At 47.4% G+C, this 17,775-nt stretch overlaps 1 protein-coding gene across 2 annotated transcripts; it reads right to left on the bottom strand.

Moving 5' to 3' along the window:
* Positions 1 to 11,815: 11,815 nt before the first annotated feature.
* LOC109775241 (pentatricopeptide repeat-containing protein At4g17616) lies at positions 11,816 to 15,322 on the bottom strand. Of its 2 annotated transcripts, none has more exons than XM_020333988.4 (3): positions 15,090 to 15,322; positions 14,823 to 14,998; positions 11,816 to 14,708 (listed from the first exon to the last, which is right to left on the bottom strand). In XM_020333988.4, the coding sequence occupies exons 2-3, from the start codon at positions 14,898 to 14,900 to the stop codon at positions 12,714 to 12,716; spliced, it is 2,073 nt and encodes a 690-aa protein (XP_020189577.1). In that variant the 5' UTR covers positions 14,901 to 14,998; positions 15,090 to 15,322; the 3' UTR covers positions 11,816 to 12,713. The 2 variants fall into 2 exon arrangements, with proteins under 2 accessions (XP_020189577.1, XP_020189578.1); XM_020333989.4 differs by having other exon boundaries at positions 15,128 to 15,319.
* Positions 15,323 to 17,775: the final 2,453 nt, after the last annotated feature.

Below are 17,775 nucleotides of genomic sequence, written 5' to 3'. Positions count from 1 at the left end.
CACACGATCACGGCGGTTACGTCAAAGCGGTCCAACACGGCGCGCGCCACTCAGTCGCTGACGTCACGAAGGCTTCGGCTGATACCACGACGCTGGGATACCCATAACTACTCCCGCGTAGATGGTTAGTGCGTATAGACCAAATGGCCAGACTCAGATCAAATACCAAGATCTCGTTAAGCGTGTTAAGTAACCGCGAAGGTCGACCAGGGCCAGGCCCACCTCTCTCCTAGGCGGTCTCAAACTGCCCTGTCGCTTCGCCACAAAGTAACAGTCGGGGGCCGTCAGGAACCCAGGCCCACCTCTACCGGGGTGGAACCACCTGTCCTTTCAGCCCCCTCATCAGAATCACTTGCGGGTACTCAACGAGCCAACCCGACTTTAGTCACCACATGTGTCATGTATAAAATGTATATAGAATATACCCGTGATCACCGCCCAGGTGATCACGGCCCGATAGTATAGCACAGCAGACGGACAAGAATGTAGGGCCACTGATGGAAAACTAGCATCCTATACTAAGCATGTAGGATTGCAGGTAAGGTAACAACAGTAGTAGCAAGGATAGGCTATGCATCAGGATAGGATATCGGAAAGCAGTAACATGCTACACTATTATTTATTTATTTATTTTTTTAATCATTTCATTTTATTTTATTTTTTTCTTTTCGTTCTGTGGGCTGGGCCCCGTTTGTCATAGGCCCACGGGGTTCGGGCCCAGGGGCAGTGGCTCAGGGGAGCAAGGCCCACCTGGCAGTGGCCCAGGGGGGCGAGCGGGTTTGGTCCACGGGTGCGGGCGCACCCGAGCGAGCGCTCGCCCGCAGGGCGGGACGAGGTCGCCGGGGCACCGAGGGCGGGGCTCGCCGGCGCGGCCAGGGGCCACGGCGGTTGGAGGCGAGGGGTGGCGCCGGTGCGGTCGGAGTGGCGCGGAGGGGCAGGCGCGGTGGCTCGGCCACGGGACAGAGGGGGAGACGGGGGAGGGCGAGGCCATGGCCGAGGTGGCCGGCGCAGGAGAAGCTTCGGGAGCCGGAGGGCGGGGCGGTGGTGGCGGGGCGCGGTGAGCCGTGGTGCAGGGTGGGCACGGTGGCACGGCCGGGCGGAGAAGGGGGTGGACGACGGTGCGGGGCCGCGAGCGACCAACGGCAAAGCCGCCGGCGAGGCGTTGCCTCGACGCGAGGCGCGCGGCCAGGTGCTCGCGGGGACACACGCGGGGTAGCGCGGGGGGAGAAGGAGAGGAGGGAGTGGAGGCCGTGGCCTCACCGGGGGTGTAGGGTCACGGCAGTGGGGCTCGGGGAGGAGGTCGAGGACGTCGCGGCGGAGGGGAAGAAGGCCGGCGAGGGGAGGAGGAAGCAGGCCGGTGGGGGGAGCGCTCCGGCGAGGGCGAGGCTCAGTGGAGCTCCGGGCGGCGAGGGACGGCGTCGGGCCGTCGGGGGCAGCGCGGCAGGCGCGGCGAGGGGCGCCGCTGAGGGAGAGGGGAAGGGAGCGCGAGGATGAGGGCGGGGGCCGGCGAGGTCCAGGCGGCGGCGCGGGCGGGGACGGGCGCCGGCGTCGGCGCACGGCGTCGGGGTTCGGCCCGATCCAGTTCTGGATCGGGGGGATGGGGAGCGAGAGGGGGAGTGGGTGGAGGTGTCGGTGAGTGGGGGGTGGATAAGGTGTCGGTGGGGGGTGGGTGGCCGGCCGGCTGGGCCTGGGGTGGGCCCAGTTGGGCCAGGGTCCAGTGGGGGGAGGGGGGGTCCTCCTTTCTTCTTCTTTTTTTGTTTTCTCTGTTGAATTTTCTTTTCTTTTTAGTAGTTTTCTATTTTGTTTTCTATTTATCTTAGTTTTATAAATTAGGAAAATAGTTTCTAAATTAGTGTTATGGTTTAACCCACTGCCACAAAAAGTTTCACTCCTAACTAAAATAGTTTGATATTTTATAAATGGTAAAAGGCATTTAATTAATTGTTTTGCCACTGTTTTATTTATGTTAGGACATTCTAACATTTTTAAGGATGTTGGTTTCTCCACCATTATTATCTAGGTATTATTTGTCACACCTGGAATATTTTAGTTTTGACTTTTGAAAACTTTAATTGTTTGACTTGTTTTTGAATTTTGAATTTTGAATCGGTTTTGAACTAACGTGAGATTAGCAACAGTAATCGACGTGACGTGGCATCATTAGCAGAGGTTACTATAGCTTGATTATCCGGGCGTCACAATTCTCCTCCACTACAAGAAATCTCGTCCCGAGATTTAAGAGGTAGAGTAAGGGGAAAAGTTCTGGTTACGGAATTCTAACGAATCTTCTCGGTCTTGGTTGCTCTTCTCGAAGAAGTTGATCCGTTACATTGATGTCTTCATTTTTCCTGCTTGATGAAGCTGGCATCCTTTCTTCGGGAACTCCATCATACTTACGAAGGACAAGGGGTAACTTCGGAATAACAGACCTCTGAACGGTTGACTATCTGGTTGACAACATCGGGGAAGGTGGCGGAAAGTAACTCTCGAATGGAAATTTAAGACAATATCGAGAGCAAAGTAAGGAGGTATCGTGGGGAAGGGCAAGCAATCGTTCGATGCCTGAAGGGTTCTGAGCAATGGGAATAAGTATTGTGTCTGATACCAAAATAGATCACTAGGAAGGTGGCCCGCGAATTAAATACGGAGCCAAGTGTGAGGAATAACCATTAGAAACAGGGTTGTATAGAAGAGTCAGGTTTCGATCCTGTGGAACTGTGGGTTATGGGCCCACCATGTGGTTTTTTTATAGGAGCAGTGATATCTTGCACGGTCATGATAGCAAGGCATGTCAGAGAATAACCTGTCAGTTATGTCGGCAACACGTTGGTACCAAAGGCGAGGGACGAAGAGAACCATTTTCCTGCTCGTTGAAACGAGGCGGACCATTAGACAAAGTTCTCGTCCATCGGTGGCTACCGGGATGTCATCAACAATAGTAACAGGGTCTTGCTGACAGAATTGTACACCGAGGTGTTTACATAAGCAGGAGAATATTACTGCTTAGATCATATAGAACTCAAGAAGGGTTAAACAAAAGAATGGAAAGGAAAATATCATTATCAGATTAAATAGAACAATGGAAAGGAAAATGTGTTTAAACACATATTTCAAGGGTATATTCTTCCCAAGGGTAAGCAGAGCATGATATCCATGTTGGGATATAACGTAGAAAACCCTTTAGGAAAGAGGAGAGAAATTTCATGCCATTACCCATACAACGGTGTTTGGATAATTGATAAAGAAAGTTTAGCATTATGCTTCAATTGTTCTTATTGAAATTCGGAGTATCACAGACATGCTTCGAGATAGCATTGACATGGTCAATAGGTGAAGATCAGAATTTGGAAACAAAAAGGATCCATCAGGAACAACTTATAGAATAAGTCTTACAATTTCCTCATGGAAGAACAGCTAACCTTGCTAAAAAGGAAAACTTATAACAATAGGTCCTCTGGCCAGGTGTGTTAGGCATGACATCACCTTACCGGGTCATAAATAGACCAATGTTACAACTATTGGAAATATGTTCCAACCATCATATCTGACCAAGAATCAGATCTGATTGGTGTCAGGATAACTCAGACTCAGGATGCCTGAGAAGAAAGGTGCAACACGAATTGTCGAGATGACATTGTAAGATTCTCGAGAATTGAACTATGGAAACGAGTTCCGAAACAAGAGTTCATCATTAAACCAAGGAGAGGATGAGGGGGTGGCTGATGGACTCAGCGACAATTCCTCGAGATTTCCAAAACGAGGGATTTCCACACTTATGTGAACAAGGAGATAACATTTGTCAGATCAAATGATATAGTGAGGTATGCTCGAGGAAAACATACTCAATTAAACATTGGTTGAAAGGTGTACCCGAAATATGGGCTTAGGTAGAACGATCAATGTTAGAACGGTGATTCGATAACCAATGGTCTAAGAATGAAATATCGACCATTAACTTCAAAGCAATAGGGTTGCTAGAAGTTTTGAAGTCGCACATCATAGTTCAATTGTCGGTTTTCCGGTTAGAAACAACACGGGGATCAGAAAACAAATGGAGATGGCGAGAAGTATTACTATATCAAGAATTCTCAAGAGGTGGAGAAATTCTCACAATATCCTTGACATAAAAGATGGTAATACTCCAAGGTAGAACATAACATAAGCTGGTTAGCAAGGAGCTCCATAACATGATCAAGTTTGTGATGAAAGGAATGTAAGGATGTTGTCGATGGTAACTCAAATTACCAAGGAACGAGGATGGCACTTATCATCAAGAATTCCATTGATATCCTGGAAGGAGTCAAAATGTTGATGATGATCACGACATTTTGTTGTCGAGGGGATCCACGAAGAAGCAATTGATCAGCGACTGCATCAAGCAAAAGGACTGATGCAACAAAAGATTATTGGAGCCACAGATACTACACAAACTCGGGGTCAAGTTTGTTGTTCGAGGTGAAACGATATGGCGAGGAAAATCGACGTAAGCTTAGCTCATCGTCGAAAAGTGGTGCTCTGGGAATAAGGACCAGGTAGCACAGTTAAAATCATCAAGATAATGATATAGCCAAACATGCTAGGAATGGCGTGATCGGGTACAAACTCGTACTTAAAGAAGATTACTAAGAGTTGTTGAACCGTAGTGCGGACTTGGTTCAGTTATCGGTGTCTTTGCGTGATTAATAACTCAGAGCCCGTGAAAAATTGGAATCAGTGAGAATGTAGCACTTGATGAAGAACTCATAAGAAGTTATGCAGTTCCATGATAATCTCGAGATACCAGGGGGTAATACTCGACGACAGATCAAGGTAGAGGTTGGACTAGGGTATTGCTTTGCAGAAGACAAGTGCTTAAACTTGCACGAGAAATGGTGTTTAAAGGAGAACAAGGTCGGAACCACGATTGCAAAAGGCCAGATCCCAGATATAAGATGAACTTATACCAAGGTAATAATTAATTTAAGAGAAGCTTTTAATGATAAGATCTACATCGTGTCCATGGGCATGAACACAGGGTTCAAGGTCGACTCCCACTTGTTCAACGCATAACCTTTCATTTACTTCTCATTTTTCAAAGAAGTTGTAGTGTTGAAATTTTATCTGGCAAAATACCAGAAGAGTATGACTCATGAAAACTTTCGAGTTCACACATATTATGGAAGGCATAGGTTCAACCCATCGGGGCATCGTGGAAACATATACCACAAACTTCGGAGTAAATAATACAAGCTCGAAAGTAGAGCATGGTTCACAAAACAGATGATACAATTTACCAAAGGCACTATATATCCATGGAAAGGCTCACAAGGCTATCCAATAGGAAGGACACTGTCGGATAAAATCCAACAAAGGAACCGATGGTCCACAAGGGATCTGATGTGAGCATCGGTACTCAACCAGAGGAAGAAGAATGCAAGGAGATCTGATTATAGAAACAACTGACTAACTCAAAGTTCAAATGCAAAAGAATTATGATTTCCAAATCAGGGGGTCAGAAGCAACGCTCTGATCAAGGATGGATAAGTTGAGTAGGCTTAGGGGTACAATCGATGGCAATTTGATAGGTCGAGATCCAGCTCATGTTAAAAATGATGTCTGAGCCGGAAGGATGAATTCTAGGATCTGATTGACGATTGCGAGCATTCGCAACATATTGAATCAATGGACTCAAAAAGATAATGGCAAGGGGTGCCAATAAGATTTCGAGACTTATGGGATTAATCATAATGCTAGTAAGCAAGAATATCAAGAGCAATAGGCTCTTGAGGATTTTCGGAAGATCGAATGTTATTCTGAACACTTTTGTGATATACTTGAATCCACTGGGGATGAGCGGATACTCGGTAAGTGCGAGAATTATCCGTAGGGGTATCCAGGTGACAAAGAACAGCAAGGCAGTAAGCTCAATGATTCTCGGAACAACAGAGATAATATCGGGGTATCTTGTAATAACAAGATCAACTGGGAAACATTGTATGAATGGCGAGTATACGCGGTTATCCATAGGAGTTTATCGATGAAAGGGAATTGCAAAAGCGATGAACACAAGTTCTCGGGTTATCAGCGGAGAGTATCTTCAGGGTCTTCACGTGCAGCAGACGATCATCAGTAATAAGGGGCTCTCCGGGTGAAAGTGATAACGAGATCCTAATGTTAATTTAGCAAAATTCATTTAACCCGAATAGGAGAGAGATCAAAGTCCCAGAGTAAAGGTCGAGGAGTAAAAGATCCTAGTACCACCCAATGGCGACGTGGGCCCGTAAGACACACAGCCATGTTAGTAAAAACTTTTCCAATGACTAGACTTGACTTCGGCCAAGGAGTTGGAAAGGGGGATTCCTACAGGCAGTTGGCTCTGATACCAACTTGTGACGCCCCCGATCTGACCGTACACTAATCATGCACGCAAATGTGTACGATCAAGATCAGGGACTCACGGGAAGATATCACAACACAACTCTAAAACATAAATAAGTCATACAAGCATCATAATACAAGCCAGGGGCCTCGAGGGCTCGAATACAAGTGCTCGATCATAGACGAGTCAGCGGAAGCAACAATATCTGAGTACAGACATAAGTTAAACAAGTTTGCCTTAAGAAGGCTAGCACAAAAGTAGCAACGATCGAAAAGGCAAGGCCTCCTGCCTGGGACCTCCTAACTACTCCTCGAAGCCGAACTCCATGTAGAATCATCCTCGGGATCTCTAGCTCCTGGACTCCAGCATCTGGTTGCGACAATCAGGTATAGGAAGGGGAAAAGAGGGAGAAAAGCAACCGTGAGTACTCATCCAAAGTACTCGCAAGCAAGGAGCTACACTACATATGCATGGATATATGTGTAAAGGGCCATATCAGTGGACTGAACTGCAGAATGCCAGAATAAGAGGGGGATAGCTAATCCTGTCGAAGACTACGCTTCTGGACATCTCCATCTTGCAGCATGTAGAAGAGAGTAGATTGAAGCCCTCCAAGTAGCATCGCATAGCATAATCCTACCCGGCGATCCCCTCCTCGTCGCCCTGTTAGAGAGCGATCACCGGGTTGTATCTGGCACTTGGAAGGGTGTATTTTATTCAGTATCTAGTTCTAGTTATCATAAGGTCAAGGTACAACTCCGGGTCGTCCTTTTACCGAGGGACACGGCTATTCGAATAGATAAACTTCCCTGCAGGGGTGCACCACATAACCCAACACGCTCGATCCCATTTGGCCGGACACACTTTTCTGGGTCATGCCCGGCCTCGTAAGATCAACGCGTCGCAGCCCCACCTAACCACAACAGAGCGGTCAGCACGCCGGTCTAATCCTAAGCGCGCAGGGGTCTGGGCCCATCGCCCTATGCACACCTGCACGTTGCGAACGCGGCCGCGAGCAGACCTAGCAACCCACACGATCACGGCGGTTACGTCAAAGCGGTCCAACATGGCGCGCGCCACTCAGTCGCTGACGTCACGAAGGCTTCGACTGATACCACGACGCCGGGATACCCATAACTACTCCCGCGTAGATGGTTAGTGCGTATAGACCAAATGGCCAGACTCAGATCAAATACCAAGATCTCGTTAAGCGTGTTAAGTAACCGCAAACGTCGACCAGGGCCAGGCCCACCTCTCACCTAGGCGGTCTCAACCTGCCCTGTCGCTCCGCCACAAAGTAACAGTCGGGGGCCGTCCGGAACCCAGGCCCACCTCTACCGGGGTGGAACCACCTGTCCTTTCAGCCCCCTCATCAGAATCACTTGTGGGTACTCAACGAGCCGACCCGACTTTAGTCACCACATGTGTCATGTATATAATGTATATAGAATATACCCGTGATCACCGCCCAGGTGATCATGACCCGATAGTATAGCACAGAAGACGGACAAGAATGTAGGGCCACTGATGGAAAACTAGCATCCTATACTAAGCATGTAGGATTGCAGGTAAGGTAACAATAGTAGTAGCAAGGATAGGCTATGCATCAGGATAGGATATCGGAAAGCAGTAGCATGCTACACTACTCTAATGCAAGTAGTATAGAGAAGAATAGGCGATATCTGGTGATCAAGGGGGGGGCTTGCTTGGTTGCTCTGGCAAGTAGGAGGGGTCGTCAACTCCGTAGTCGAACTGGGCAGCAGCAGTGTCGGTCTCGTAGTCTACCGGAGAGAAGAGGGGGAAGAAACAGTAAATACAATGCAAACATAAACATGACGATGTGTGACATGACAATGAGCAATGCGAGGTGTGTCCCAACGCGACAGTAGGTGGTACCGGCGAAGGGGGGGACATCCGGGAAAGTATTCCCGATGTTTTGCGTTTTCGGACAGATGGACCGGAGGGGGAAAGTTGCGAGTTCGATAGGTTAGGGAGGTGTGGTGGACGAACGGACTGCGTATCCGGATTCGTCTCGTCGTTCTGAGCAACTTTCATGTTGAAAATATTTTAATCCAAGTTACGGATTAAAAGATATGATTTTTTAAAGATTTTATTAATTTCTAGAATTTAATTAATTATTTAATTTAATTCGAAATTTGGATTTATGACATCAGCATGATGTCATGCTGACATCAGCAGTCAACTGGGGTTGACTAAGTCAAACTGACATGTGGGTCCAGTGGGACCCACCTGTCATTCTCTCTTTAGGTTAATTAGGGTTTAGCTAAATAATTACTGTTTAATTAAATTAACTAATTAATAAGATTAATTTAAACAGGAATTAATTAACTTAATTAATTTAGCTAATTAATTAATTAATTAATTTTATTTTATTTTTTGTTTTATTATTAATTTTATTTTTATTTTTTTATTTATTTTTTTATTAATTTTTATTAATTAGTTTATTATTTTTATTTTTATTTTTATTTTTATTTTTTATCATTTCATTTTATTTTATTTTTTTCTTTTCGTTCTGTGGGCTGGGCCCCGTTTGTCATAGGCCCACGGGGTTCGGGCCCAGGGGCAGTGGCTCAGGGGGGGCGAGGCCCACCTGGCAGTGGCCCAGCGGGGCGAGCTGGTTTGGTCCACGGGTGCGGGCGCACCCGAGCGAGCGCTCGCCCGCAGGGCGGGACGAGGTCGCCGGGGCACCGAGGGCAGGGCTCGCCGGCGCGGCCAGGGGCCACGGCGGTTGGAGGCGAGGGGCGGCGCCGGTGCGGTCGGAGTGGCGCGGAGGGGCAGGCGCGGTGGCGCGGCCACGGGACAGAGGGGGAGTCGGGGGAGGGCGAGGCCATGGCCGAGGTGGCCGGCGCAGGAGAAGCTTCGGGAGCCGGAGGGCGGGGCGGTGGTCGCGGGGCGCGGTGAGCCGTGGTGCAGGGTGGGCACGGTGGCACGGCCGGGCGGAGAAGGGGGTGGACGACGGTGCGGGGCCGCGAGCGACCAACGGCAAAGCCGCCGGCGAGGCGTTGCCTCGACGCGAGGCGCGCGGCCAGGTGCTCGCGGGGGCACACGCGGGGTAGCGCGGGGGAGAAGGAGAGGAGGGAGTGGAGGCCGTGGCCTCACCGGGGGTGTAGGGTCACGGCAGTGGGGCTCGGGGAGGAGGTCGAGGACGTCGCGGCGGAGGGGAAGAAGGCCGGCGAGGGGAGGAGGAAGCAGGCCGGGGGGGAGCGCTCCGGCGAGGGCGAGGCTCAGTGGAGCTCCGGGCGGCGAGGGATGGCGTCGCGCCGTCGGGGGCGACGCGGCAGGCGCGGCGAGGGGCGCCGCTGAGGGAGAGGGGAAGGGAGCGTGAGGATGAGGGCGGGGGCCGGCGAGGTCCAGGCGGCGGCGCGGGCGGGGACGGGCGCCGGCGTCGGGGTTCGGCCCGATCCAGTTCGGGATCGGGGGGATGGGGAGCGAGAGGGGGAGTGGGTGGAGGTGTCGGTGAGTGGGGGTGGATAAGGTGTCGGTGGGGGGGTGGGTGGCCGGCCGGCTGGGCCTGGGGTCGGCCCAGTTGGGCCAGGGTCCAGTGGGGGGAGGGGGGTTCCTCCTTTCTTCTTCTTTTTTGTTTGTTGTCTCTGTTGCATTTTCTTTTCTTTTTAGTAGTTTTCTATTTTGTTTTCTATTTATCTTAGTTTTATAAATTAGGAAAATAGTTTCTAAATTAGTGTTATGGTTTAACCCACTGCCACAAAAAGTTTCACTCCTAACTAAAATAGTTTGATATTTTATAAATGGTAAAAGGCATTTAATTAATTGTTTTGCCACTGTTTTATTTATGTTAGGACATTCAAACATTTTTAAGGATGTTGGTTTCTTCACCATTATTATCTAGGTATTATTTGTCACACCTGGAATATTTTAGTTTTGACTTTTGAAAACTTTAATTGTTTGACTTGTTTTTGAATTTTGAATTTTGAATCGGTTTTGAACTAACGCGAGATTAGCAACAGTAATCGACGTGACGTGGCATCATTAGCAGAGGTTACTGTAGCTTGATTATCCGGGCGTCACAATGGCCACTACCATCAGGAGTGAGGACCAAATCACTTCTACAAGGTTATCCTTGCTCCAAAGCTGGAGAGTTTGCCATTGCATATGGACTTCACGAAGTACTTCCCCGCCATCTCTACAGAGTTCAAGCTCAAGACGAACAACGGCTGCGCATGGAGGGTGACGGTGAGGGTGATCAACGGCAGGGTCACCCTTGATCAGGGTTGGGCCACCTTCTCCGCCATTCACCATATCATGATCAAGTACATGCTGACGTTCAAGATGTTGACCCCCGACACCATGAAGGTGATCGTCTTCAACGACGAGGGCGTGGAGGTGGTCACCAAGTGCAAGGAGCACGACAACGCCTTCAACGTGACTGCATGAGCTCGTGTTGCCCGTTCCTTGTTGGTCCTTGGTTTAAGACTTGGGTTTCGTTTAAAATTTATTGTACTATGTTCGTTTAAAACTTATGATGCGTGATTAAGACTTGTGTTTGTGTCTAAGTTTGTTTGTCTAGTTTAGTTCTTTCCATGTGTGCCTTTGATAACCTCACCACATCGAGGAGGAGGTTACCACACAACTGTCCTGAATGTAACCAAATAATCGGACTTATGTTTTCCCTCAAACAAGTCCGCAATCAAACAACATGCCTTGGGTTTCAGCACATGCAGGTTAGAGGTTATGTAGGCAACCAAACTAAGTGCAGATGTTGGTTTTTAGTCTGCATTTGCTCAGCCAGACCTAACTGGGACAAGTATGCAAAGTGGCAAAAAACGATGCAGATAACCAAACGCGTCCTTCGCGTTTCGTGAGACACAGATTCTGGGCATCTACACATGTAACCAAACCCACTCACTCGCTTGTTGGAATATATGTTGGACATATTTTTTTGGAACATCGTTCCAGGGACAACCGTTATGAATAGTAAAATAAAAAAACACTGGAGAATTTTTTTTTAGAAAAATATAATATTTTTGGGTGTTAAACTTGGTCGACTCTACTCACACGTGAATTTTCGCGAAGAAGTGGCATCTTTGGTATTCTAGGAAAAAAAGTTCAAAATCAAAGCTATAAAAATACAATGTTTGAAGTTCCCTTTTTTTCGGTTTTCTCTTTCCATGTCGCCTAATCCTATGGCGATGATGTATATACTGCTACCGATCTCCCATAACAGAAAAGCCAGCAATTGCTGGATCTTTCAAAAGAAAATTGTTTTGAAGTAATAATGGTACTAAGATAGTAAGATCTGAGTTCATTTTCTTCGCGAATAAATTTTGGGGTATCAAACTTGGTCGATTAGGCATCCTGGGGTGAACTTTTGCAAATGAGAAAAAAAAAACATGCTAATCTACTACCTGCCAGTTCAAGCAGAGACAGCAGCAGCAGCAGCAACCCCTACAATGTTAGTACCATCATACGCTTCAGTGCGATTTCAGGGCTAGCAACCATACAACAAACCAACCCAGGTGCATATTTCGGTACATGTATCCATTCAGTCATTTCAACGCATGCAACCTAAAACCAAACCATGCACCTGAAGGAGAATTCCTTGCTCGCACATTCATAAATTCCACAAGGCCGCACGGACCATGCAGCCTAAGGCAAAACTACACCTGAAACTCGTCAGTTCCAGCAACAGAATCAACTAGTTAAACAACACACCGAACTGGTAGCAGTGGCATATCTCTTACCAAGATCTGAACATCTTCTGTCAGTAAGTAGTCAAACACTCGACTACAGAACTAACTGTAAAAACTTCAGAGCTCTTGCCACCCTGAACATCTCCTACACTGACTGCAAAAGAGCGACTGCTCTGTTTCTCTGCTGGAAGAGCAAGTTCCTGAGAATAATCTGGTAGGGCTGGCTTGAAATGACCGAGCATGCTGTAACTAAGAGGCTGGAAATCGACCACGGCATCCTTATACTCCAAAAATAACCGAGCAGTGCCAACATGATCCTACACATCAAAGGTTCAAACTTGTTGGACCACACCACACCTACATAAATTCGAGATATCGTGCATCATACTGCCACAGAAGCTGCTGCTACCGCAAGCAGTGATAACCATGCATCAACACAATCGATCATCAGGGACATGAATAGAACATACTGGGCACAACCCACATAGATTGCAGCATAGTGCCACAGTTTATGAAAATAGAGACTTCTCCCTCCAACGGCTTGCCCAATTCAAATGTGACCCACTCTCTAGAATTACCAGACTTTGATGATATGTTACATTGGAGAAGAATGCTGCAGTGCTGGGCTATGCAACAGAAAGTGTTTCCAAAAAGCAAGAGAATTACAGCACTGTACTCGGCTTTATCTATTTGATGCCTGCCCATGTCCTGAAAGCTCGGACATCATCAATCCTTTTGCTCTGAGCTTCTGTTTTGTCATGCAATGAATTCAAGTTCCTATACAGATTCTTGTGCAGCTTCAGAAAGACCTGCCTATATTTCCACTTGTCGCAGTAAATATTATGGGTTGACATGTAACTTATAACCTCCATCACCCTTGAAAAATAGCCACCTTTGAGGAAATCCAAAACTAAGCAGTCAAGCAAATCCCTATCCACAGATATTTCTCTGTACTCGAGTCTTCGTTTTATTTCTCCCCACAGTATGGTAATCTCCCTATACATACTTAATGACGAATATCCACACAGTATATGGCAAAAGGTATGCAGATTGGGTCTAATATTTTGCTCTCTCATGCGTTTATATGTGCTCAGAGCATCTTCCATCATGTTTGCCTTGCAGAAGAAAAGAATTGAATTATTGAACTCAAATGTTAAGTGATCTCCAGGGTTATAGTGTTCAGTTTCTTCAACCAAACTGGAAAGCAAAGATGATTTAGTTTGGGGGATCTCATCCTTGACTATTTTGGCAATGTCCTTTATGGTAAATGATGGACTAGTATGAAATTCCTCCATGGTAGATGCTATTTTCTGTATCTGTTGGAGAAGTGAATTGAATTCTTCGGGTTTATGCTCATTCTCGTATTCTCTGAGAAGAGACATGTAAGTACCAACCCCGACAGGAATCTCAGCTGACTCTAAAGAATCCAGGATATCATGAGCGGCATGCAACCATCCCATCTGAATGCATGCATTAATCACATCTGAAGCAGAAATTCCCTTTAGTTCTTCCTTATGCAATGTAATACAGAAGCTAGACAATGCACCCAGTTTCTTTGCTTTCACACAGCCTATGATAAGTTTAGCAACAGCCTTTTCACTAGGAACAAGATTTCCACTGATAGGAACAACAAGTCCAGACTGGTATTTTGTATCTAACACAAAACCTTTGTCCAATTTTGTGGGGTCAAACATTATTCTGTATCCACTTTTTAGGTTACCAGAGCCAATTTGTATCACACCTTGTTTCTGCACATCATTGTCGGAGAAAGTGCATGACTTTTGTTGCCGATAGAGATCGATTATAAGATCTGCAGCAGCATCCATGTCATTACCACTGAATTGCAAGCTCAATAAACTGTCGTAAAAATGTAGATATTGCTGAGAGAATGGCAAAGAGGAGAAAGAATTGATGCTTCCTTTCATGGTCATCAATTCATCTCGCTGCCCAACCATTTGACAGACCCGGCTAGCGACCGCCATTGTATTCACATCAGCCACAACCCCGACCAATGACATCAGCTCCATTATTTTCTGGGCTCTGATGATGCATTTGAAGTTAACACAAGACTCCAAAATCATATTGAACAAGGTGACATTGTTCTTTATTGGGTCCAATTTTTTCAGCTGTCGCCTATATGAAATTTGATCCAAGAAACACTCGCAGGTCTCAGCCAGAACATCAGCTGCAAGATAGGACCCTACTTGTGACTTCAACATGTGCAAAAACACCATGCTCAACATATCAGCATCAGGAAGCTTGCCGCTCTCCAGTATGATCCTAAGGACTGCAGAGGCAGGGACAGGTGTCTGATCTCTTGCAAGTGCCAGAGCTAGCCTCATCAGCGAGCTAGAGTTGAGAAGATTGCTGTTACACTGATAAACTGACAGAACCAAGTCATACGCTCTCTGAAGCCACCTTCGACTAGATGTGTACGACAGCGACACAATCACACCATTCAATACCCTTGGCTCGGGAAGGCCGTGCAGACTTTTATAATTGCCAAATGCTCGCAGGGCCTGGTCGACATTGCCATCCTTGAGAGCAACATCAATCGTCCTCAGTAGGGTTTCACGGGATGGCGCTTCCCATGGCAGAATCGAGCCAGCAGTTGTGCTCATGGAAAGACACTGCGCAGCTAGAACGCGATGCCTCCTCCATGGCCCCCCGCCGCAATTGGCCTAGGACAAGTGCAAAAAGCATTTATCTTAAATTCCAGTTGATTAAGAACAAGAGAAACTATGGATTCCAAGTACACTTGAATTGTACATTGATCACCAAGGTAGTGCTCTTACAGTGAAGGCAGCTCCGGCAGCCCGAGAAAAAAATGGGAGCCTGCAGCAATGGCGGCACGCCAGGAGCAAGATCCTCATTGCTTCAATCAAGCATAGACATCACGCTTGGAAGGTGAACCGGAGTGAGGGGATCACACAGAACAGTCCAGGAAATATGAAGTGGTGGACTGATGCAACTACACAAACATGGAATGGAACATTATAGAGATTTGTTAACTACAAAAACATCGAGATCGAAACTAGGAGTTACGCGCTGCGAAACCATACATCATTGGAGGCCTGAGAGGTGAGATTGAGGCGTGAACCTGGCTGGCCGCATCCTCCGCCCCCCGTCGCAGCACGACGGCGCCGCCCGCGCGCGTCTGCGCCGGGGTCTCCGTCCTCCCTCGATGCGCTGACGCCGCGCAGCCGCAGCACGAGATCGCCTCCGAGCTCACCTGCTAGCTCGAGGCGTCGCCGCCGGCTCGTCGTGGGTGCCTGGCCGTCTGAGATGGGATGGGAGCTGGGGGTTAGGAAACTAGATGGGCTTTATCGGGGGCATGGAGGCTCAGAGAAGGCCAACCACTCACGGGCCGCAGCCCACACCTCACTCGTCGTCCTCTTCCGCGCTAACGATGGCGCCCAGCCCCCAATAGGCCCCCCACGGTGACTTTTTTCGCGTCGGTGATGAAAAATCCCCCCAGTCGCGTCCCTAAGACGCCAAAATCCATCGACTCGATCCGTTTTTTGGCCCGGTGATCCCAGGCCGAACCCAGCACTCGGGGGCTTCAGCGGAAGGGAAAACCACGTCTAGACACTGTCAGGCGAAAAGTTAAGACAAACGGCCAGATTCACCCCCCTCCTCCCGCCACCTTGTCAATCCCGGCGCCTCCCATCACCCACCACCGCTAGATAGGCCATTTCCCGCCGAAAAAGAGAGGGGTTTCGCCGCGGCAACCTCTCCACCACCTTCCTGGGCGAGTTTTCCGGCGCTCCGGCCGCGCAGGGCGGGATACCGGCGGCCGTGCGCCCACCACGCCCGCCAGGTGTTCGGCGATTTGTCTGCTTGATACGTCTCCAACATATCTACTTTTCCTAACGCTTTTCCTCTTGTTTTAGACTCTAATTTGCATAATTTGAATGAAACTAACCCCGGGCTGACGCTGTTTTCAGCAGAACTACCATGATGTTGTTTTTGTGCAGAAATAAAAGTTCTCGGAATGGAATGAAACTTTGTGAGGATTTTTTATATCAATAAAGAGAATTCCTAGAGCCAAGAACCACCGGAGGGGGGCACCTGGGTGGGCACAACCCACCAGGGCGCCCCTGCGCGCCCAGGTGGGTTGTCCCCACCTAGTGGCCCCGCAGACCCTTTTTTCAAAAAAAAACAGGGGAAAAGAATTATCGCGTTTCACGAGACGGAGCCGCCGTCACCTCCTATTCTTCATGGGAGGCCAGATCTGGAGTCCGTTTGGGGCTTCGGAGAGGGGGATCTTCGATCTTCGTCATCACCAACCCTTCTCCATCGCCAATTCCATGATGCTCCCCACCGAGAGTGAGTAATTCCTTCGTAGGCTCGCTGGTCGGTGAGGAGTTGGATGAGATTCATCATGTAATCTAGTTAGTTTTGTTAGGGCTTGATCCATATTATCCATTATGTTCTGAGATTGATGTTGCTATGACTTTGCCATGCTTAATGCTTGTCACTTTAGGCCCGGGTGCCATGATTTCAAATCTGAACCGTTTATGTTATCACCATTATATCTACGTTCTAGATCTGATCTTGCAAGTTATAGTCACCTACTACATGTTATGATCCGGCAACCCCGGAGTGACAATAGTTGGGATCACTCCCGGTGATGACCGTAGTTTGAGGAGTTCATGTATTCACCGTGTGTTAATACTTTATTCCGGTTCTCTATTAAAAGGAGGCCTTAATATCCCTTAGTTTCCTATAGGACCCCGCTGCCACGGGAGGGTAGGACAAAAGTTGTCATGCAAGTTCTTTCCATAAGCACGTATGACTATTTACGGAATACATGCCCACATTATATTTATGAACTGGAGCTAGTGCAGTATCGCCCTAGGTTATGATTGTCACATGATGAATATCATCCAACAAATCATCGATCCAATGCCTACGAATTTCTCTTATATTGTTCTTAGTAAGTTACTACTGCTATCGTTACTGCTGCACTTGTTACAAAACTATTGCTATCATTGTTACCGTTACTATTGCTGCTGCTACTATTATCAAAACTATCATACTACTTTACTACTGATCACTTTGCTGCAGATAATTAATCTTCAAGTGTGGTTGAATTGACAACTCAGCTGCTAATACTTACAAATATTCTTTGGCTCCCCTTGTGTCGAATCTATAAATTTGGGTTGAATACTCTACCCTCGAAAACTGTTGCGATCGCCTATACTTGTGGGTTATCAAGACCTTTTTCTGGCGCCGTTGCCAGGGAGCATAGCTATATTTGTTGAGTCACTTGGGATTATTATCAATTTATCACTATGAAGAATCTGAAGGATGATAAGACTAATATTTTCCCCTCTAAAACGAGGGGAGATAAGGAACTGCCATCTAGCTCTGCTTTAGATTCACCTTTTGTCATAAGTAAACTTGCAATAGCACCACATGCTATTAATCCTGATATGTCGCAAGTTATTGATGATGCTACTTCTACTATGAATGATACTTATGATGATGTTAGTACCTTGCTTGATGATGATGTGCCACTAGGTGAATTTCTTGATGAACAAATTGCTAGAGTGAGATAGCATGATATTGTTGAAACTGATGATTAGATTGAAACTGGAAATCTTGAAACACCTACTAGAACTAGTCCTCCTAAATATGAATTGCCTAAGGTACCGGAAGGTTATGTTATGAATGAGGAGACGACTAGAGATATTCTTGCTTGTAAGGATAGAGATGATCTAGAGAAATTATTATGCAAGTATA

The sequence above is a fragment of the Aegilops tauschii genome, chromosome 2, assembly GCF_002575655.3.
Source record: "Aegilops tauschii subsp. strangulata cultivar AL8/78 chromosome 2, Aet v6.0, whole genome shotgun sequence".
NCBI lineage: Eukaryota > Viridiplantae > Streptophyta > Magnoliopsida > Poales > Poaceae > Aegilops > Aegilops tauschii.
The sequence above is the reverse complement of the archived record's forward strand: the minus strand, read 5'-3'. Positions and strand labels throughout refer to the sequence as shown.